Source organism: Jatropha curcas, chromosome 2 (genome assembly GCF_041381405.1).
Source record: "Jatropha curcas cultivar XTBG-Jc1 chromosome 2, XTBG_Jcur_1.0, whole genome shotgun sequence".
NCBI lineage: Eukaryota > Viridiplantae > Streptophyta > Magnoliopsida > Malpighiales > Euphorbiaceae > Jatropha > Jatropha curcas.
Genome location: NC_143152.1, coordinates 28,757,049 through 28,780,598, shown reverse-complemented (window position 1 = coordinate 28,780,598; position 23,550 = coordinate 28,757,049). Strand labels below are relative to the sequence as shown.

General features: G+C 29.0%; 1 protein-coding gene across 1 annotated transcript; it reads right to left on the bottom strand.

Moving 5' to 3' along the window:
- Positions 1-7,806: 7,806 nt before the first annotated feature.
- Positions 7,807-9,508, bottom strand: LOC105635441 (bark storage protein A). The gene is made up of 6 exons (XM_012218517.4): positions 9,235-9,508; positions 9,068-9,138; positions 8,818-8,973; positions 8,537-8,722; positions 8,264-8,452; positions 7,807-8,163 (listed from the first exon to the last, which is right to left on the bottom strand). Exons 1-6 carry the CDS (start codon positions 9,440-9,442, stop codon positions 8,002-8,004), a joined length of 972 nt encoding a protein of 323 aa, XP_012073907.1. The 5' UTR covers positions 9,443-9,508; the 3' UTR covers positions 7,807-8,001.
- Between the last annotated feature and the right edge of the window lie 14,042 nt (positions 9,509-23,550).

Below are 23,550 nucleotides of genomic sequence, written 5' to 3'. Positions count from 1 at the left end.
TGACTAAAAATTATTTTTATAAATTCAATTTTAAAATTTAAATTTTTTTATTATTTTAATAAATAAAATAATGATTGTTTACTGAGATTATAAAATTTAATTTTATTCAACAAACTATTAAAATTTATGGATTATGATTTTTCTACAAAATATTAATGCTTATACCTTAATATTTTTCATAAAACTTAATTTTTTCTGCTTTTAATTTTTATGTTAATTATTCTTTAAATCAATTCCGATTTATTTTTTTATTTTTATTTTTATTTTTTTTTTTTAAGGAGGAGAGTACAGCAAAGGCAATGATTACGACTGCACCACTAAAACGTGAACAAACGAACGTGATCTTTTGTCGTACTTTAAAAGTTAACTAAATGCCCATAAATAAATTTAACCACAAGTAAATTAATGCACTAAAGTAAATTACCAAAATATCCTTTTAGACTTTTCAACCTGAAATAGAGTGGTCACGAGCTTTAGGTGACACGTGATTTTTGATCGATAGAAAAAAGCTAAAGGTCCAAATATACGATCCTTATCACTTATCAGGAACAGGAACCGTAAGAACGTGTTTTGAATTGATGAATGATGAGGTGGAACCCTACAAATAAATTTAATTATAATAATTATAAGATATGGAGGTCCCATGGTTGATAGTATAGTCCATCATCCTTCTCAATTATGTGGTTTGAAAGAAGAAGACAATCGTGGTCTGCATTTATTTATGTAAATATTTTACTGGAAAAAGAAGACTTTTGTTTAACTTCGATGACTCAAAAGCCAATTTACACGTGATCTTCAGTATGAAAACCTCCCCACTCTGCTCTCCAACTTATTTTCCCTGCATTTCTGTTGTTGCATTGAAGGTGCACCATCCATACATGCCTTTTTTTTTTTTCCAAAATTCATATAAAAATCCCTAAATAATTGTTTGCATAACACTAAAAGTTTACATTTAGCATCCTTCATTTTCCTCTGGCGCGAATAATGCAGTTTGATTTGGTTTGAATCAGAATCAAAATGTATTGTAGATGAACTGAAATTGAATTGCAACTATTGGTTCAAATTTTTGAGTTGGAATCCACAAAATCGGTAAAAGTTCATGTTAAATGGACCAAAATCAGTTTGAAAATTTTTAATTGCCTAATATGTCGTATACCTACCTGGAAAGTTTAAAATAATAAACATGTTATGATACATGATACACTTGACTTAAAATGCTAAGTATAAAAAAAGTGAAAGTAGCAAAAGAAATTATAATTTTTTAAATTATTTTCGTTCAACTTTCCTTCTAAATTAGAGAGAAAATGACATGTCGGCAAAATATTTATTTTCCTCTCATATTTTCTTCGTTCCCAAAGTGTTTCGATTTTTATTCCTCCTATATTTTCTGCCAATATATCCAAACGTAGACTAACTGCCGGATATCTCAGCCTTAGCCACCAATCCAAGACGTTATTGGTTATACATGCCTATTTAAATAATTACTTATCCTTAAACAATAATCATAAGAGTCGTATTGTACTGATTGTGACCATTAAATATAAATTCCCAGTATAATTTTATTTACTCACAATAAAAATAGTAACTAAAAATTAAAATAACATCAAACAATAAAATATAAAATTTCCACAAAATTAACGAAATTCACTAAAGAAATACCTCTTCTTTGAAAAATTTTTAAAGAAACCGATAAAAAATTGGAAAAAAAAGTTTATCGTCAACAATGGATTTGGGAGAAAAAATGAGAGAAAACAAGGATTTAATTTTTTTTTTTTTTCCTTTTGATATTAACTATAGGTATTTTCAATATACTGAATTAGAATTAAATATTGTCAGCCCAAGTGGGCTTTGTAAGCCTGTGTTCGACAATATTTTTATAAATAAGTTGAGCATAGCAACTAGTGAAATTATTTTTTATAATGTTTGGTAATTTAGTGTTTGAAATATCTTTTATAGATTAAAATAACGTTTTATAAAATATTAGACCCTATATAACGTTTAATTGTTAATGTTTTATAAAAAAACTACTCAAATAGTTAGCCAATTACTAATTAATCAATCAGCTAAATGTTATTAAAATTGCTAATAGCTACAGAAATAATTAACCAACTATGGGTAAAAGCATATTCTTTCGGAATATCCAATATTCCTTACATTATTCGTTTAAGATAGTTAAATTTCTAAATAGAAGCATATCCCTCCATCTTTTTTCAATCGGGAAAGAGGAATTTAAAAAAAAAAAAAAAAAAAAAAAAGGAAATATCTATCTCGTAGTGCTTAGGACCATGATTGCTGCCGGTGTGCGGTGTATTTTGAAATTAAAAATGAGAGACTCTTTGAAACGTGCAGAATAAAACGCGTGAAGCGAACGTCCTTTTCTAGCATTCGCAGGTCCCACTATCCAAATTAAAGTAGACAAGACAATCTTTTGACAGGTTTGGGACCCACCTATCAACATCGTCCAATAAATAGAGCCTGCATTGATGCTTACATCCACTTCTTGGTTTTTTACGTGTGCGTCCTCCATGTTTCACCATATTATGCAAATCAAATATGTCCCATAAAAAGAGAACAAAAAAAATAATAATAAAAAACTCTAGATTGTTCCTTTTAAATATATATATATATATATATATATATATATATTCTGAAATTAGAAGGAAAAATCGTCATTGAGATATTATGTTTTTATTGTTTTATTTTTTTATTAGTAATTTTTGCAACGTATAATAAGAATTTTGACTTATATATTATTGATGGATAATAACAAACAAAAGAACAGGAATCAAAAGAAAGAAAAAATCATTGTCCAAGGAGATGAGATTCACAAACGTATTATATTTATGGTATTATGTGTCGCTTAAAGAAATGAAAATGATAAAGAAATTACATCATTGAAGAAAATATGTATTAGTTATCCCTTTATTTTCATCAGCGTCTTTTATAATTTATATATATATATATTTTTTTGCATTCTTCTCATATTTAATAATAAAGTTTTTAAATTATGCTCCATTTCTATTTTTTGTAATATTTTGTATGGTCTTATGAGATAAAGACTTTGAAAAATATCACAACTAAATAATGAAAAATAAATCATATAAAAACTATTTTTCATCAAGTTTTTTTACCGAAACAAATAGAATAATAATTTTTAAAAATTATTAAAAAGATAATGAATTGATCACGGGTTATATAAGTTAATCCTTAATTTAAAAAAAAATATATTGTTATGTTCAGAATTTTGAAAATTATCTTATAATTTTTAAATTTAACTTTTTTTTACCCTATAATTTCTTTAATTTTATTTTTTATAACAATATTAAACTTGTAGATTGAAAAGTAAATTAATATCATGGTAATAAGTAAAAAAATGAAATTCAAAAGACCATAAAATTAAAAAGTAAAGTTCAGAAATCACAAAATTATTTACAAAATTCAGGAAGCTTTATAATTTTCTTTTAAAAGAATTCTTAAATTATATATTTGGCCACATGTCGGTGCATCCTATCATGTTGACATGGGCAATTGGCAACCTTATTTTCCACGTCACATATTCACATGTCCAATCTGGAATGTTTATAGCACCAACATCGTCTTTATCTCCTTCAATTCAATTGGCGTGGACTTCATCATCGACCAGCTGAGATTCAAAAGTTGCAATTTTAATGGCTTCGTACAAATTTGTGAGCATCAGTTGAATTAAACAAATGATAAAATAATTGAGGTGAAACAATACAAGATAGGGCATATTGTTTTTTTTTTTTTTTAATTTGTAGCTTTACTCATTTTTTATTTTTTAATTCTTATATTTAATATGACAAAAAAATCAATCAATAAAAAATATTTTGTATCAAATTGAAAGTTAAGTTATTTTAAAAGAAATAAATTTTTATTTAAAAAAATATTTTACAAAAAAATTAACACAATTACTATAATCTTATCAACATAGATTTAGTAATATGTTGATGATGAAAAGTGACCATTGTTGATCAATTTCAATCAGCGTCAGTTATCGGCAACCGCGTTTAGCGCTTACTATTCCACAACCACTGACCTTTGTCATTATCACAATTTATCATATCATACATTTTTTCTTAACAATAATTTTTTGAATTTCAAGTTTATCATTTCTACAACCAAATATTCCCTCCGTCCATAAATTATTTAACGTTATGATACAGTGATGATTAAAAAAATAATTAATTCTCTTAAATTAAAATAAATATTCATTCATTTGATTAACTTACCCTTTAGAAAATAATAGAAATAAGAAAAAAAAAATCTTATTAATAATTTCAGGATATTCTCAAAGCGACTCATGTTGTTGAATAAAAATATTTGTGGCCAGAAGTAGTAAGCTGCTTGAAATATATTTTCAAAAAAGATAAATTATTTTTAAAAAATAAATAAAATTTGAAACAACGAAAAATAAAATCAAACCCAAAACCAACCTGGATCCAATAACATTCGGGTTGGGGGGGACTTCGAACCAAAACCGGGAAAGTTATGGATTAGCTGATAGCTCCTGGGCATCTCGTGTTGCCGCATGCATACACGTGTCTTGAAATGGACATATTTTTGAATTTTCACGTGATGGACTAGTCGCAATAAATGCATAAAGAACAACCATTGGTCCAAGAGAGAAGTCATTACCTGTTTGAAGGTCCACAGAAAAATCTCTGCTGTTTGCATTTCTAAATAAACCACGTTGTAATAGCTTTATTGGCCACATGCATTAAATTTTGTCTTTTTTCAGGGTTGGCTTTTAATACATTAGTACAGAGGTGGGACCAACGTATTCTGATGTGGTGTTAGAATTTAACAAGTCTTATCCACATGTCAGGCTGAAATTATTCTCATAGAGGACAAAGTGATTGTCCTATCGGGTAGGATGTAGACCGCCTTTTTATCGGTTCAAATTTGTGCATCGTCCATTAAAATTTAACAAAAATAAACTCAGACCTGTTTCCAACGGAACACCAATCCTAATCCTACGGCTATAAATGCTTCTGAAAGTAACCGTGGACTAACACGTTTCGGAGGCGACAACCCATGAGGTAAAAACAATGTGACTTGGGCTTATTTAAACTTATGTTGTAATAAAATTAAAAAATTAATATCAACCAATTAGATAGATAATTTATCACTTTTGTATATTCTTTGTAGATTTTATGTGTCTGTTCAACAACATTAATTGTCTTGACTAAAAATTATTAACTTTTATGTGAAAGATTATTAATTTTTAAAAGTTAATTCAAACATTATGTAACCGAGCAATATAAAAAATAGTACTTATCGTTTTGACTAAAAACTACTTAAAAAGTGCCACATATATACCGTTGATGTGAGATTTTTAACAACTTGAATAGCTTCAAACTGTGGTTAAGATTAACAATTAAGTTTTTCTATAATTTTTTTGGGAAATTATTATGAATTCTACAAGCTTTTATTGAAATTACATTTCTATATTTGGAAAAAATTATTATAAAGTTTCAAAGAAATTTTTTTTTTTTCATTCATGTCTTTAAATCCAAGGTGTATGGATGTGATAATATTAAGATAAAGTTCTCTCAAGTAGCAATTCTAAATTTTCAAACTCTTAATTTTATAAATAAAATTTAAATAAAAATACAATTCATAAAATTTTATATTGAAATTTAAATAAAATTTTATATTGATATAACTGTTTGTTAAAATCTTGTATAAAATTTTAATATCAATTAAACACTTGGCTTCTTAAAGTTCAAACATTCCTCAGTTGAGTGAATACTTCAGTAAAAAAAATGAAGGTAGGGTGAAAAACTTGAGAATGTAGTAGTTTTAAAGATAGGTTTTAATGAAACCAAATAATTTGGTGAGAAGGAAAAATATGTTGGACGTACATGATGTATAAAATGTGGCGAATCGAAATTGGATTGGGCCATATACTTTTTTATTAGTAAAAAAAGATAAGGCAGTGGGTTTCACAATTATTGTCCTTGCGGTGTCGTTTTTGTCCAACTTGTCAGAAATTTAACCTATCCGATCAGTTTTATGCAAATGTGAATCATTATCTTCTCAAAAAAAAAAAAAAAAAAAAAAAAAAAAAAAAAAAAAAAAGCAAAATCATTTCCCGCGGCCTTCCGCCACATAAAGAAATCGTACTATTTCTTTATTTCTAATTATAGGATATTTTTTTAATTAATTTACATTCTTTTAACAGTAATTAATGTTGATATACTAATAAATATATCAAAGATATGTATGTATATGCAATATGTTAAGAAATTTAATATAAATAATTATACCAAGACTTATAAATTTATAAAGAATTTGTAATACTCGATCAAATAAAATATTTAAAATTTAAAATATTTACTCGAAATTTAAAGTACAAGAATAATCTTGCAATATATTAAAATCATCTCCCATCATCTCTTAATTGATATGTGCAAAAAATATGAAAAGGTATTTTTATTATTATTAATAAAATAACAAAATTTAAATGACCACTAATTTCTTTATTTGCAGAAACAACAAAACGGTAGTGAATGATATGAGACGTCTTTGGAAAATCTTTTCCGTACGAGGTGACAACATTTTATTAAAAAAAAAAAAAATCATAAAGACTGATTGACATTTTGATAGCATTATCGGCTGCTTGTCGGAAATGTAATACAGATAAGACCCCGTTGATAAAGGTATTATACATAAATTTTCTCATAAATTTATTTTACATATTTTAGGTCTGTTTCTTTTTTTTAAAAAAAAAAATTAAGAACCAAAATTTTAATATAAATGAGATTTCAGAGAGGTTTACAGAAAAATAATGCAATTTTTGAAAACTAAAGTTTAAAATATATAAAATGAAAATCGATTACAATTCTAATATGAGTTTTCAACTAAATGAATTTAAAAATAAATAAATAAAAATTAATTTTGCACCGAATTTATGCACGGTTCTTCAAGCAATTAAAAAAAATATGGCTCTATAAATTAGTCAAACCGTTTGAAATTCGACTCTATAAAAAAATTGCTCGATAAATCTAACGAGTTGTTTTTAAGTTAAAATCATGCTGCTTCAATTTAAGTATACATATTATTTGCAACTGAAATAATTCGATGATATAATGAGACATCATATTTGGATTAGATAAAAAAGAAGATAATGATAAGAAATTAATTCTTTTTTATTTTTTCTTTTTGGATGGAAAGAATATATGCAAGTATGTTTAAATTATATATAAAGTTATTGTTATATATTTATAGACATATAATAAGAAAAGGTACATCATAATTTTGTATCAATATGAAACTTTCATCATTTTCAAGTCATATTCCTCCCGATTTGAAGAGATTGCCATTATGTGGGCCCAGGAAAATTTAAAAATCTTTTTCTTTACTTTTTTTTTTTTCCATATCATTTTGCTTTCAAACTTTTTACTTTTACCATATTTTCAATTTTACCATATGAGATTATTCTAAAAAAAAGGAAAAAAAAAACATCTGAGGCAGCTTTTACACTTAATTGAAGGCATGCATAATTCCACTTCCACCAATTTTCAATTTTATGATACAAATTTATTATTACCTTCCCTCCACAATATTTATTACATTTAAAAAAATAATTTATTGTAAAATATTTATTATATTTATCATTTTAAAAAATAATAAATCATTGTTCTTCATATTTACTCTTTTTATATTATCAATAATTATTATTTTAAAAATTCAATGGTTTTTTTTAGAGAATTTAAATAAATTTAATAATTTTTTTAAAAAATATAAAATATGATAAATATTACGAAACAGATACAATAAAAATAGATAAAAGACTCATTTTATTTATGCCGAAGGAGCATTAAGTACATAAAAGACTCAAATTTATTTATGGTAAAGGAGCATTAAAGTACAGACACTCCATTTTGAGTACATACATTCCGGCTTCCTCATTAACAGCAACTCAAGGATATAATACATTAGTACTAGTTAATTAGACACAAACATGCACAGAGTCTTTCACTCTTCATCATAACGGAGCTTGTTATCCAGATAGATGAAGCGGAAAACTGCTTTCACAAGATTTGCGTTTGCCAATGCACTGTTGCTCTCTTCTGAAGCTCCTGCGGTGTTCGACACTCCCCGGAACGATATGAACCTCAAGTTGCTCGACATAGCTCCCTATAAATATATCATAATAACCCAATTAAGCTCAACTTGATTATACAAAACAAATGGTTTTTATACACAAAATTATGGTGATTACTAATTAATTACGTACCAATGCGACAGCGTGGCTGGTGGTGTCTACGGTTGAGACATGGAAAGTGTGCCATAAGAACTCTCTATATGCGTTGTTCTGAACGTAGACATCAGAACTTGAAGCCCTCAGTCCAGTCACAACCTTGTTCTTTGCAGCAAGGCAACCTAATTTTCTTGGGTGTAGACAGTTCTCTGATGTCTCTGCGAACTGCAACCAGAAAGCCGAACCATGGTTGAGATTCTCAACTCTTCTTTTGCAATTTTTTTGTAAAAAGAACAGAAACGAACTAACCTCAATGTTACTGGCAACCATCAGGTATCGTGCATCAGGAACAATCCAAAATCTGCTTTTAGCCAATTCTCCATTTTCATATACCTCAGAGGAACCAAATTCAACACTTCCCAACAAGTTTTCTCCATTTTCTGGAGTATTGAATCTTCCAAAGACGAGTTGGCCATTTGATGTTGCCCCATATCTCTGCATATCAAATTATAGACAACACAGTACAGTGTAAATAATAAAATGTAACGATGAAATAGACTTTAATAGTTGTATAATAAACGTATATATACCTTCCAAGTCCAAATTCCAGTGTTGGCAATTCTTCCAGGAATAACAACATCACCGATGTTCAAAGAGTTGTTAACGCCACCGGCACTTCCCATAACAATAATACCTCGAAGATTGAAGTTGCTAGCCATAATATGAGTAGTAATGCCTGCGTGAACCTGAATATATAAACATATATATGTTATTTACGAATTAAAAAAATATATACAAGTGAATTGATAAATATACTACTGTAGACATGGAATTACATACCGCTGGTCGATTTGCAGTGTTCACATAGACAACAGGCCAATCCAAAATCTTGCCCATAACGAATCTTCTTCCTATAAGGATCAGATAATTAAGTTATTAATTAGACTTTGTAATATAAATATTTTGGTAATTAATTAACGATTAGCATATAGGGAGCAAGATAATGCCTTCAATATCAACATGAGATTCAACAGTGAAAATGCCAGACTTGTCAAGGGCCGCCTCAGTGTTGCTGGAACTTGCAATAAGTCCATAAGCTGGTGTTTCTGAATGGATCTTGAAGGCAGATCCTGGTTTTTTCAGTATCTGTTGCATGGACGGTTGTACCGCCATAGCCAACAGTCCGAGCACCACCATCACCGTCGCCATAGCCATTGTTAGAAGAGAGCTGTTTGCAATATGAAGAAGAAAGTAAAGAGCTGCTGTGGTGCTTCAAGCGTTACTTAGGTGGGTTTTTATAGGCATGAACCACTTGCAATCCAACCTCAGACACATAAATGTAGGACCTACCTTATTATTATATTTATGTTTATGAATTGCACATTCATTTTCAATGTCAAATCTAATAAAAATAATCAAGACAAACGAGCGAGAATAATAATGTCTCTTCAATGGAGAAAAGAACAAAATAGTTAGAGTGAGCTCATAACAGGTAAATATTTTCCAGAGAATTCCTCGATGCGTGTTTACATGTGATTGGTAAACAAAATTTTTGATAAAAGCATGAAAAGGAAGAATTATGCAACTTAGTATAGATACATTAAAGAGCTTATCCATGTCAATAGGAGGGAAAAACTAACAAAAAAGAAAAAAAAAAAATACGGATTGTGGTTCATTTGACAACACAGTCTGAGCATGAAAAAAGAGTTTTTAGGTTTGATTTTCACTAAACACATCTGTAGGGAAAGACGAAGAGTTTTAAATGTCACTAAACATCGAACAGGATTAGGCAGTCTCTATTAATAGAGTTAGAATATCGGTGATTTATAATAAAAAAATTTTTTTGAAAAATCTTTCATTAATTGACTTGGCGTGTAAAACCATCTATAAACTGAGTGTGAGTAATTAAGAAGTTTCTGAAAATATAAATACAAAAAAAAGTATAATGTAGACTCGGGCTTCAATACATTGTGCAAGTATAAATAAAAAAAGAAAAGACTGTTCTTAATTATTTTTCGCTCCTTGTTTTTTTTTTTTTTTTTTTCTCTCTTACTTTTCTTCCTTTATTTTCCAAAACATAGTGTTAAATTTTTGAAAATGTTTTAGCATAATATCAGTTTATATTTATAATGTTAAAAAAAGCCACAATTTTAATCTATTATATTATTTATCCTGGAGCATTCTGGAGAGAGAAATTTATTATGGATACGAAAAAGATTGGACGCAACAGGTTAAGGTTTTGTTTTTTATTTTTCTTTTTTTACCATGTTAATTGTGGCTGTAATTTGTTTGTTTTTATACGTATGCACTCTCTTCTCACGTGATAATATTTACTCTTTCTTAAAAAAACAAAAAATAATCCAATGCTCACCTAAACATTAAGCTATTTGACATTATCCATGGACTATGATTCATCCACTTTTATCTCATTTATACTCTTGTATTATTCTATTAATTTTTTTTCCATTAAATAGAGAGATAAATCACTTAATTTTCACTAATTAATATGAATGAAACAATCAGTAAATACAATAATATACTAATTAATTCTTACAAGATACAATAATAAAATAAAATTTTCAGAAGAAAAAGTACAAAAAATTGACAGAATAATATAAAGAGAAATAAAAAATAATATATATATATATATATATATATATATAGTCCTATAAATATAATGAGAATGTTATATATTATGGTAAAATGCATGAATAAAATCATAATTTTTTCTATTATAAAATAATTGAAATATCAAAAGGATTGTTCGGGGAATATTGAACGTACACCTGAAGGTTTGAGATTGGATGGGAATCCCCAAGCCCAATAATTTTCCCTCCTATAGGCTGTAGCTTTTCAGCCAATGAAATTATGCCACAATTACTACTTTTCCACATTTGCACAACCATCATTCTATCCAAGAATAATAATACTATAATCATCTTCATAATAAATAATCTCTCGCTTTCATTATTTTTTGTCGTAATGGATTTATATATTGATTAAGAAAATTTAGTTAATATAATTAAATTATAATTTTTTTCTTTATTTTTTAAATATACCTTTATATTTATAATATTCATATTTAAATTGTTCTTAATTATATCAAACCATTTGTCTTATTTTCCATACATATCATCATTTCGTTTTTATGTAATAGTGTCCTTTAGATATACTGCTCCCTAACATTACCCTAGTCAGTTTTTTCCACTCCATATATATAAACATAATTTAACATATTTATCTATTTATCATATAAGTATTTCTAATGAAATTCTTACTAACAACTCTAAAATTCTTCAATCTGCCTATTTAAATTATTTCTCGCTCTAAAAAAACCAATTGGTTGTCGGCACTCGCAGTCGACAGGCGACAAACCTGTTATTTAATTTTTTTTTCTCTTGTGGATTTTTTTTTTTAAATTTTCAATAATTACCATAGATCAATATGTAATTCACGTATATAATTAAAAGAGATGGACTACTCAGTGTGGGACTCACCATTTAAGATGATGATAACGAAGGTGATGTAATTAATGAATAGAGAGATTAACTTGTTTATATATTGTCTGTGAGCTTATCAATGCACCAAACGAATTATATATATATATATATATATATATATATATATATTACAGGAATAAAACCCAATTTGCCTTTTTAAATTTAGACTCAATGTTCAATTTGATTAAAAATTAATTTTTATACAATTTGCCCCTTGAACTTACATCAATAGAACAAAATGCCTAGTTTTTTAAGACAAATTTCTTTTTATAATTTTAACCGATGAAAATCATTTTAAAATTTTACAATTAAAATATAAAAAATATTTTAAAAAATATAATAATAATTATAACAATTTACAATATTTGATTTAAAAATAATTTAACATTTATTTGACTTAAAAAATTATAAAATTAGAAAAAGATTTTTCATATATTGAAATATTTGGTTAGAAAATATTTATCATTGTGTTGTTTGATTATTTTTTTAATTATATTAGATTTAGATCGAATATTTAATTACATTTTAAGATTTATATTAAATAATTTATTTTTTTTTGGGACAAAAATTGATCATTTTGTAGTTTTGATGCAAGTTCAAGAGTAAATTATACAAAAAGTTAATTTTTAGTTAAATTATATATTGTGCTAAAATTCAGGGCAAATTGAACATTATTCCTTTTTTATAATAAGGATATTTTTCAACTATTCCTTCCCTTTATACTGAAAATTTCAAAAAGCCCAAAATCTCAAAAAGCTTGTCTGCTATATCTTTGCTCCTTCTATATAACATCTGAAAACAAAATTAATCGATATACCTTCTATATAACATCAAATAACTTTATACTGAAAATTTTTTCAAATTTGCAAGTCTTCGTTGCTAAACCAAACTGCAAAATCAGCAACAATGAAATGTTTAAATTGCAGAATCAACAGCTCTAGCACCATGCTTAAACTTTTAAGTAATGGATGTTTTTCATAGATTTTCTAGGAAAAAAATTGCAAAAAAAAACGAAAGATGCTTCTCCTGACTCAAAATTACAAAAAAACAAACTAAAACATATGGCTTTGTTTCATTACCTCTTACTCTTAGCTCTTTTCCAAACGCTCAATTCATTTTCTTCTGATTGCCCTTTATTTAAATTAACTTCTTCCAGCTTCAATTAAAAAAAAAAAAAAAATCTCTTATATGTTAATATTTAGACATTAAGCAAAAAATTAACAATTTTGCCCCAAGTTTACCTCTTTTTTCCCCTTCCATTAAGCTCCCCATCCAATCTTCTTATTCTTGAAGAAGCACCGTTATTAAAAATCGAAAAACCTCTACTCCTCAAATTTGAATTTTAGCTTTCACCACAACCACCAATACAAACAAACCAATGCCTTATAGACCTACCCAAACCAAACCAACCACCATTTCCACCGCTACCTCGGCTCTCTCTTCCTCTACTTCCCCCTCTTGTCGACCGCGTTATTCTCCTATGCAAACCTCCATGTTAAAACCACCGTCCATTTTCCTATGATTGAGATTATTCGTTGAGTTGTTTGATCAGTCTGTAAGGTCCTCACTTAGCTCCATCTCCATCGTTGTTGCAGCAATTACAGAGGAGAAATAGAAGTTAGGTTTAGGGATTTTGAGATTTTGGGTTTTTGATTGAGCGAAAGTTAAAGAGAAGGTGAGGGTGTTGTTTTCGAAACGGCGTCGTTTTGAGAATGGGTTAATGGATTAATTAGATGACTCTTGTGTCAATCTTTGGCTCCTACAAATGAATTGTTTATTATTTTTTTAGAACCTGATTTTAAATTGGGGGTGCTAATATCACTAACCTGTCAAATTTAGAATGTCCAGGGAGTTAAGTCAAAATGGGTGCAATCCATACAAAACGTATAGATCAGAATTTTTTTTAATGTACTTATGAATTCAAGTCTAATAATTATCATTTTGTTTTATTTCAATGTTATAGTTTTATATTTTTTATTTATTAATTATGTGAATTAATAGTTTTTTCACAATTAAGCAAATTTGACGAAACTTTCTGTTGAAAATTAAAATAAATTGTTTACTACATTCATTTACCTAATTCATTTCTCTAAATAGTTATATTTTTCCCCTTTTTTTTTTTTGTCAATTTTGGAACTGAAAATATTGTAAGATATTTTATGCTTAAAAAAAAGGAAAAAACTAAAAAAATGAAAAAAAAAACAGAAATTATACTTATATAATTAATTAAATAAAATTATTTATTTCTACGTTTCTATAAAATAATCTAGCCAAATACACTTAATTGAAAAAATATTATGTATTCAAACATTCACTTAAATTAAAAATAAAGTTCCATCACCTAACTATAAAAGTTTGAAGAAATTTAGACACTAATTATATAATAGGGTAGCTCTCCCTTGTCTCAATAAATTAGTTAAAATAATGTTGACCAACAAGACTAGCACCTGGTTGTCAATTATATTTTCATCTTTGGTTAATTAAATTGTATATATAAAATATTTATACTTTCAGGAAAAAAACTTACCTTTGAAAAATATTTTTCAAATGATTTATTTTTCGTTGTTCGATTGCAATATTTAAAATTAGTTAAAATATAAAATTTTTTAACTCTTATAAAAATATTAATAACAATAGAAATTTTATATTTTAAAAATTTTATAGTAAGTATACGAAAAATGCAAAAAGAAAGGTAAATTACAAAAGTCGTTGGTGACTGATGGTGACTGACGAGGCTGGTGGGGATAGTGGTGGCCGGTGGTGAATCACGATTGGTAATAATGACTACGATGATTAATAAATTAAAAAATATGAATTTATAATGTTATAATAAGTTTGTCAATATCTGCAAAACGTTTTGCTCTTGAAATGAGAATTTATTTTCCTTAAAAATAACTAAATTTCTCTTTGATCAGAAAAATATTTTCCGTTGACTTATTCTCCCGAACACCTCAAACAACAAAAAATTATGAAAAATATTTATCTACAAATTATTTTATATAGACAAATAGAACTTAAATAAAATTGCATATCCTTTTCCAAAAAAGTCAGATTATTTACGGTACAGATTTTTACTTAATCAAATTACAGAACTATATAGGGATTCAAATCCCTCAATCTATCTATTCTCAAAAAAAAAAAAATTACAGAACTATTATATTACTCATACAAGGATTTCATTTTCAATTTGCTCATATTGTAATTTATATTTATTTTTTCACTTAAAGAAATTAATGACTTCTATTCAATCCATTCCACATTGTGATATATTTTTGAAATTCAAAATTTTAATTTCACATATAGAAATTAATATTCTTGTATTTATATCTTCTACATATATATTTCTATCTTAACAGTTAATTAACAATATTTTTCTTTAAATTTATGTTACTAACATGTGAAATATATTAATTCTTGTTGGATATCGGATATTCCTCTCACAGTGTTTTTTCAGTAAATTAATTTTGGTGTAAATTAAAATTTTCCTTTCGTTTTTTTTTTTAATGAAAAGAAGAAAAATGTCTATATTGCATCCAATTAGTTTCTTGACTTGTTGTGCTTGTTTGTGTGAGTGTGGTCCATGGAAGTAAAATGGCAGAAACTCACTAAAACGTGGAGAAAAACAAACTTCTGTTCTGTCCAACAAATATGGAATCCTATCCAAAGCAGGACAACCGTTTACTGCTCATCTTGTGACCACCCAGTCACATTGGGAAGAGGAAATTCATTCACTCTGCAATGGGGAATACGTACACTTTCTCTCTCAAACTGAAAGAAGTTGCATGTCAACCAAATCGACTCGAAACGAATCAGTAGATTCTACCAGTTTTGGTCCATCTTAAGGCTAACTAATTAGTTTTTGTGAACCTAAGCTGAACCACCAATTATTTTGGTGCAAAACGACTAATTTGACAAAATCAACTCCTTTTGAGTGGATCAATTGAACCGAATCAAAATGTATTTCTTTGGCTTGGTCGGATGTTTTGCACATCCATAACAAGAGTCTGGAGATAAAATCTCAATATTTCCGGATCGTTGTAATAGACAATGGAATAATATCGTTATGGTCCCTCAATTAATTGTATATACGTATATCCTTAGAATATTCAATATTCTATCAATATTTATGGGATGAAAGGAATTTGTAAGAAAAGGAATAATTAATTTTATTATGTAGCTCACTTTAGTTTCGATTTAAAAATAAAAATAAAATTGTTGATTTAATGACACATAAAATAATTATAATTCACATTTCCAGTCATGTACCATTCTCTTGAAAAATTATAAATTTGATAATAACTTATAAATTATTGTCAAATTTATGATTTTATATCTAGACAAATTGTTAGAAGGATAATTCAAAAAAATAAAAATAAAGTACACTGAGACATAATCTAGTAATCAGTGCATATATTATCTAGCAACAGATTTAAGTTTGAATTCTCTTATAATATTTATTATTAATAATAATAAGACAAGGAACCTTAACATCACTGAAGAGATAAGGCTGAGTAAGACGAGGGGATTGGCCTTAACCAGAGAATTTGCACGCATTTTTAAAAAAAAATTTAGAAGAAGAAGAACGATGAAGTTGATGTATCATATCATATTGCAACGGCAGTGCCCCATTTTCTACTTCAACTAATAATCACATGTCTTTAGTTTGAATTTCATTGCGTTGAATGAATAAAGAGAATTAAATATTGCTTAGGAGACAAAACTGAAAAAGAAATGACTTTCTTAAAAAAATAAAAAAATTGAAAAAGGCTTTTTAAGTTTCTGAACTAAAAAAGAGATAATGATATCAATTATAAGCTATGTTTAGTATGAAGTAATAGAACGGGGAATATAATTTTTTTTTTTTTTTTTGATTCATATGCACCATAGAATAAGAATTTAAATTTCATTAAATATTCCTCAACTTATGTGTTTCCAAAATGGAATAAAGCATCTATGATTTATCTATCTATAAAGCATCACTCAACTTGTTTATCCCATATCAGAAATTTACAAGTTGAGAGATAAAACGCCTACCTATAAATACAAGCTTAACTATAAAGACATGGGCTACGCAGGCCTCGGCTTGAGGTTTAAGCGGGCTAGGCCCACATGATGTGCATGCAGGGCTGAGCCCTAAAGTTCGTTTTTTTTTCCCTATTCCTAATTATTTAATGTAGCCACCCAGCCAAGCAGGTAATGAAACTGATCAAGCGCTGAAACTGATTTTTTTAGACTAATTTTACTTCGAACCGAGAATAAAACATTGTTATCAGATGGATAACACGTGCGTGCTAAGGAAAATTCTAAATTAGGTAACAAGATTTCAATTAAACTTCAATCTGTCAACCCATATCTAATGGATCGATGAGAAAAGCAAACCCATTAATCTGTATCCAGTGAAAATTCTAAATGAACAAAATTTAAGATTTCAACTGGATTGCAATCCAGCAGACATCCAAAAACTGGCGTAATAAAGAGCAAACTTTTTAAGTACCAATTATGGATACGCTTACCTTTAACGTATGGATACGTGATCTAAGATAACTTGCTCCAGTGATTGAAGAGCAATAGGTTTCATTCTGGTAATTATTAATAGAAGATTTAAAATAAAAGATAAGACTTGCTTATTCCTAATGCATATTTGGTACCATACACCAAATCAACCCATAAATTTTTTTTTTTTTAAATTGTTACCATTTTTTATGGTGAATGATCATAAATACCTTCGTTATAATAAAAAATTATTTTTATTGGTTTAATGTATGGGTGAGCTTATATATGGGTGGGCTTATATATAGTTGTAGGTAAATATTTTTCTAAAATAAAATAGCAATTCTAATATTTGGTTTCCAGAAGAAGTAAAAACGATTGATGTGGTATTTTTCACAAAAATACAAAATTACGTTAAAAGAAGTTTTCAACTAAACAAAGTATATATATATATATATATATATATATATATATATATATATATATATATATATATATAACTCAATTTCAAGTTTTTGAAGAAAATAATTTATTTAAAAGGGTACAGAAATGCTATTTTATAATAAAAAATAATGTCAAACATTTTTACTTTTTGAAGAAAGGATACTTTGTTGGTTCCAAAAATTAAGAATGCATCAATTATTTAATTAAAATACAGAATTATGAACGAAGTAGTATTTTGCTTAAAATGCTATTTTCATTTGTATATTAATTATATATTTTAATATATAATGGCGGATAGCATATTAGCATGTTGCTGCCTCATTTGCAGCATGGACACGTGGCTGATTGACACATATTTTCCACGTAAAAAGCCCCCAAGCTGACGGGTCCCTATCACTACACAACTAAAAGAGCATCTCCAATTCCATCATAGATTGTGGTTGATGTATTTTAATAGATAGAAGTTGTGAATTACGATATAGCTGAATGTGTATATGTAGATGTTAGATTTTGAAAATAGTCCTCCAATACACTAAGAAGAAATCAGTTTCAGCACAAGAAGAAATTTGAGTGCAAATTAAAGAGAAGATGCAAAGGAAAATAAAAAATAAAAAAAAAGAATAAATAGGAAAAAAAAAGTTGAGTCAAGCCGTCTTTCAGACCTTTTGAAAATAGAGAGAGTGATAGATAACGTTTCTTTTTCTTTTTGATATATTAGACTCACACACTAAATAAATAATTTAGAGAAGATTTTTATTTTTAATTTTCAATTTTTAGACGTGGTTAATAAATTAATGCAATCAAGAACTGCACAGTAGATGCTCTAATAACCACTGAGTTTATCAATGGTCGATGTCCGACTCCATAGCTATTTCTAAATAAACCACGTGGAAATAGTTTTACCGCTGATATGTACTACATTTGTCGTTTGTGGTCCACAACCTCCATTCTTATTCGTGTGATCTGATGGCAAATCCTCCATAGATATTATATATTAATTTCTATTCTTATCAGAGGGTAGTTTAGAAATTTTAAATTTAATTATTGACCTTTTCTTTTTTTTTTTTTTTAATTCATTACGGATTTTATAGCTGGAAATAAAATTATAGGATACACAACAGGAAGTAGCTCTCTCTTTAACTCACTAAATTAGTAAAAACAATTGTGGTCGAGAGAAATCGAACCCACTTCTTACATAAGTGATACCGTCGGCAAGAAATTGGTTAATAGGAATTTGCAATAAAAAATTTTGGAATTAATTTAGCTAAATTAGATAATATGGAGTATCATTTTATAATTGATATCACAAGCTAATTATTAGATGACAAAGTGAAGTGTCTGTGTGGTGTCAATTTATAATATTATATAAGGTAATTTTTGTTTTCATTGAAAATTTTATTTGACTTATCAAATCTATTTCATAATGAAATGTTTTATTCAAACAATGATTTGCAATTTCATAGAGCAGCTTGCTAGTTCAGCTCAAATAATTTACTATTTTCTGAATGAATAAGTTATTAATAAAATAAAATAAACTATCCCTTAATTGATTAAAGGATATTTTAAATGACTCTTCAAACCAATTTGTTATATTTTAGTTATAATTTTTTAAAACTATTATTAAGAAGGGATATTTTAGTAGAAATTAGATTTTAATTATAAAATACTCTAAAAATTGATTTTTCAAAGAAATAATTTCAAACGTCAATTAACTTTTATATCTGCGACAATATTTACAATGTATATTTCGAAAAATCAAATATTTCTAACAGCAATATCAAATAATTAAAAATATGTATAATTCATCTATTTTTATCCTAATTTAGGACGACAAGATATTTTTGAACAAATTATTTATTTTTTTCTTTAAATAATATAATATATTTAAAAGGACGATAAAATCAAATCTCAAAACTTTTTATAAAATAATTTTTTAAAAAAAATTTTCTTTCTAAATTAATTAAACTTTTTCCAATGTTGTGCCTCTTTCAAAACAATCCTTCCCCATAACTTTGAATGGCGCACTTTTATATTTAAGCATTTTCCAAAACGGGTTAAAATCTCATCCAACATAAAGCAATAATGGATATTGGTATTGATAGATTAAAGCATGGCCAGACATAAAGCATACGACAACAATAAATACTGATTGATAGATTAAAGCATGACCAAATTTAAAAACATAAAATGTAAGGAGGAATTTATTATTATTATCATTATTATTAATTATATATTGATGTGTTGTTTAACGGCCGTTGGGTAACGAATTATGTTGTACCAAGTAGACAACTTTAACAAAGCATCAAATGAACTGCTATTTGGATGCAAGTGATGCAAGTGATAGATAATGATTGATGTCATACTTGTATGAGAATTAAATGGAAAATATATTTTCATAAATGTATAGCAACCGACACTGAAAATTTAAAATTTTACCGTTTGCAAGACAAATACATGTTATAAAAGATTGCAGAATCTAAATAATTTTTGAAAGAAATATTTATCAGGATCTAATCAAACAAAAAGAAAAAGGTTGGACATCCACAGCCACTAGCCTATTAAGACATATGGATACAATGCATCAAATCGGCCGGGTCCAGTGTCGACGACGATAACTACTACACAATTAAATAATATTATTGTAATTATATCTTTCTATATTAGCAGTTGATTAACATAATTTTTCTTTAAGCAATCAGGTGGCTGATTGGATTCGGAAATGTGTTTGCAGCTTGTGATTTCTAGTTAGTTGAGTAGCATTCGTTTTGCTAATATTTTGCAGCAAGTATGGTCTGTTAAACATGTTTATAGCCAGAGAGGGTAATAAAGTGGCTGATTTTCTGGCGAACTTTGCAGTTTCTGCTCGTATTCAGAAAGTTATTCTTCAGTAACCCCCGACAGGCGGTGATGGAGGTGCTGCGTTTGGACTACCAGGCTGTGGCATGGCCACGTTTTGCGAACTGTTCTTAGTTGTTTTGGGCATCCCTTCCTTTGTGACTAACAAAAAAAATTCAAAAGAAATAAAAATTTTTCTCGTAATTATATCTTTCTATCTTAACAGTTGATTAACATAATTTTTCTCGTTGGGCTCTTTCAAAGAATCAATTAAGAGAAAATTAACTCAGCGGAATAATCAACAATGTGACACACAGAAATTTACGTGGTTCACCCTCAACTGTTTAGGGCTACGTCCACGGGACAAACTCCGAATCATTCTTCCACTATTAAAAATAGTAGGTACACACAGAGAGTAATACAAAAATAGTGGCACACAAAGTGTTTTCAAAAAATACCCCATAATAATTTTCTCACTATTTTTTTCTCTCCCCTAGTTTTAGGAAACTCTTCTTAAAACTAGAAAACTCGCTCGCTACATTTTCTCTCTTCTTTCTTCTGTGTGTTAAACTGAGGAACATCCTCTCCTATTTATAGGAGAGAGAATGGGAGAATTAGAGAGAGCCGTGCATTGGCACTCCGTTTTGTCAAATGGCATGCCAACCTTTGAATGGTTGGCTGCCAACCTTTGAAAAGAAAAAAAAAACGTGTGTTTATTTATTTATTTATTTTCAAATTTATTGTGGGTCCCATTTGAGTGGGCACTGCACAACAAATCTCCCCCTGCACACTCAAGTGGGGATGTTAGCCATCATCATCCCTGCAGCTATAATCTATTAGATCTGCCCACCATCTTGTATCGCCGCTACAACTTTGCGGGACACGCCACCCGACCTCCTTTTGTCGGGAAGACTTTCGACACAAGGCACCACCTGCAGATCTTTTTCCGGTCTTAGTCCTGTTGTTACACAGCAACTCTTTGCACGCTTCAGTAATCTTGACTGCCACGACACGGCTCCCCCTGCAAATATGATTGGATATCCTGAAAATCCATTTCACTGCAGTTTAGTGTTCCTTTCCAGAATTTAAAAGAAACCGACTCACTACTCCAACTGAGTGAGCAACATCTGGCCGTGTGCAAACCATGGCATACATCAAGCTTCCAACTGCTGAAGCATATGGAATCTTTTCCATTTCTTCCTTCTCTCCATCCGTAGAAGGGTACTGTTTAGAACTCAATTTAAAGTGATTAGTAAGAGGACAACTAACCGCTTTAGCATTCTCCATTCTAAACCTTTGAAGTACTTTCTCAATGTACGTCTCTTGTGACAACCATAATTTGTTGGCTCTTCGATCTTCATGCCAAGAATTTGCTTTGCTGGTCCTGAGTCTTTTAAGGCAAAAGACTTACTTAGCTGTTTCCTCAAGCTAGAATTCTGACCAACAATCAACATATCAACCACATAGAGCAAAAACAATGTAGTCATCATCAGAGAATAGAAACACAGTGATCTGAAGTAGTCTTTCTGTAGCCATGCTCCCCCATAACAGACTCAAACTTCTTGTACCACTGTCTCAGTGCCTGCTTCAAGCCGTACAGGCTCTTCTTCAGTTTGCAAACACAATCCTCTTTTTCTACAAAACCCTCTGGTTGCTCCATGTATATTTCTTCTTCCAAATCTCCATGTAGGAAGGTAGTCTTTCCATCCATTTGCTCGATTTCCAGTTCAAAAAACTGACGGTCGTTCCGAGCACTGTTCGAATGGATGTTATTTTCACAACTGGTGAAAAGATCAAAATCAATACCCTTTCTTTGATTGAATCCTTTCACAACCAGTCTAGCATTGAATCGTAGTTGGGAGTTGTGTTCTTCCTGCTTGTTCCTGAACACCCACTTGTTCTTCAAAGCTTTTTTTGCCTTTAAGCAACTTCACCAGCTCAACTGTTTCATCCTCATGCAAGGACTTCATTTCATCTTGCATGGCTTCAATCCAGTTCCTCTTGTGTTCATTTCCATAGCTTCTTTAAAGCTTTCAGGTTCTCCCCCGTCAGTCGTCAGTACATACTCATTGACAGGATATCTAGTAGATGGTTGTCAGACTCTACTAGATCTTCTTAATGTTTGAGAACCTTCCGGTGCTGGTGGTTGAACATGAACACCATAATCTTCATCTGATTCATTTTCATTAGGAACTTCTGGATTTTCTAACTCTAGCACTTGTTCTTGTGGAACATTTTCTTCATCTCCAATTCGTCTGCGTTCTATTGGAGAGACTCTCTATATGTCTGTTGAGTCTTCATCAGATCTATTGGCACACTGCTTCAATAGTCTGATCTTCAACAAATACAACATCACGATTTCTTATAATCGTCTTCTGGATTGGATCATAAAACCTATAGCCAAATTGGTCTTGGCCATAACCAATGAATACACACTGTCTAGTCTTGACATCAAGCTTATACCGTTCATCCTTCGGGATATGCACGAAGGCTTTGCAACCTAAACACCCGCAAATGATCATAGGAAACATCCTTTCCTGACTATACTCTCTCTGGAGTATCATACTGTAGAGGAAAACACGGTGAGTAAAGTTTCACCCCAAAATCTCTTGGACAACTTTGTATGTGAGAGTAAACATTAGACTCTCTCCATCAAAGTTCTATTCATCCTCTCAGCCAAACCATTCACTTGCAGTGTCTTGGGAGGTGTTGTTTGATGTCGAATGCCATTTTCTTTGCAGAAAGCATCAAATGGCCCAGTGTATTCTCCACCATTATCTGTCCCAATACACTTCAGCTTCTTGCCTGTCTATGTCTCAACCAGGTTTAGAAGACTTCAATATGTATACCCAGGTCTTCCTAGAATGGTCATCGATAAATGTCACAAAATATCGTTTTCCACCATATGACATCGGCAATGGTCCACACAAATCTGAATGAATCAGATCTAATACATTCTTCATTCTAGAAGGAGGGGTAATCTTGAAAGCTACTCTGTTTAGCTTTCCCGCCATACAATCAGGACACTTATCTAGGTGAACTTCATCCAATCCA

Excerpts from the sequence above, each read along its gene's own strand:
- LOC105635441 (XM_012218517.4), bottom strand. The coding sequence starts at position 9,442 with ATGGCTATGGCGACGGTGATGGTGGTGCTCGGACTGTTGGCTATGGCG. Across the intron at positions 8,723-8,817 it reads CTGGAATTTGGACTTGGAAG|AGATATGGGGCAACATCAAA; the intron begins GTATATATACGT and ends TTTGATATGCAG. Across the intron at positions 8,453-8,536 it reads TGGTTGCCAGTAACATTGAG|TTCGCAGAGACATCAGAGAA; the intron begins GTTAGTTCGTTT and ends TTCTGGTTGCAG.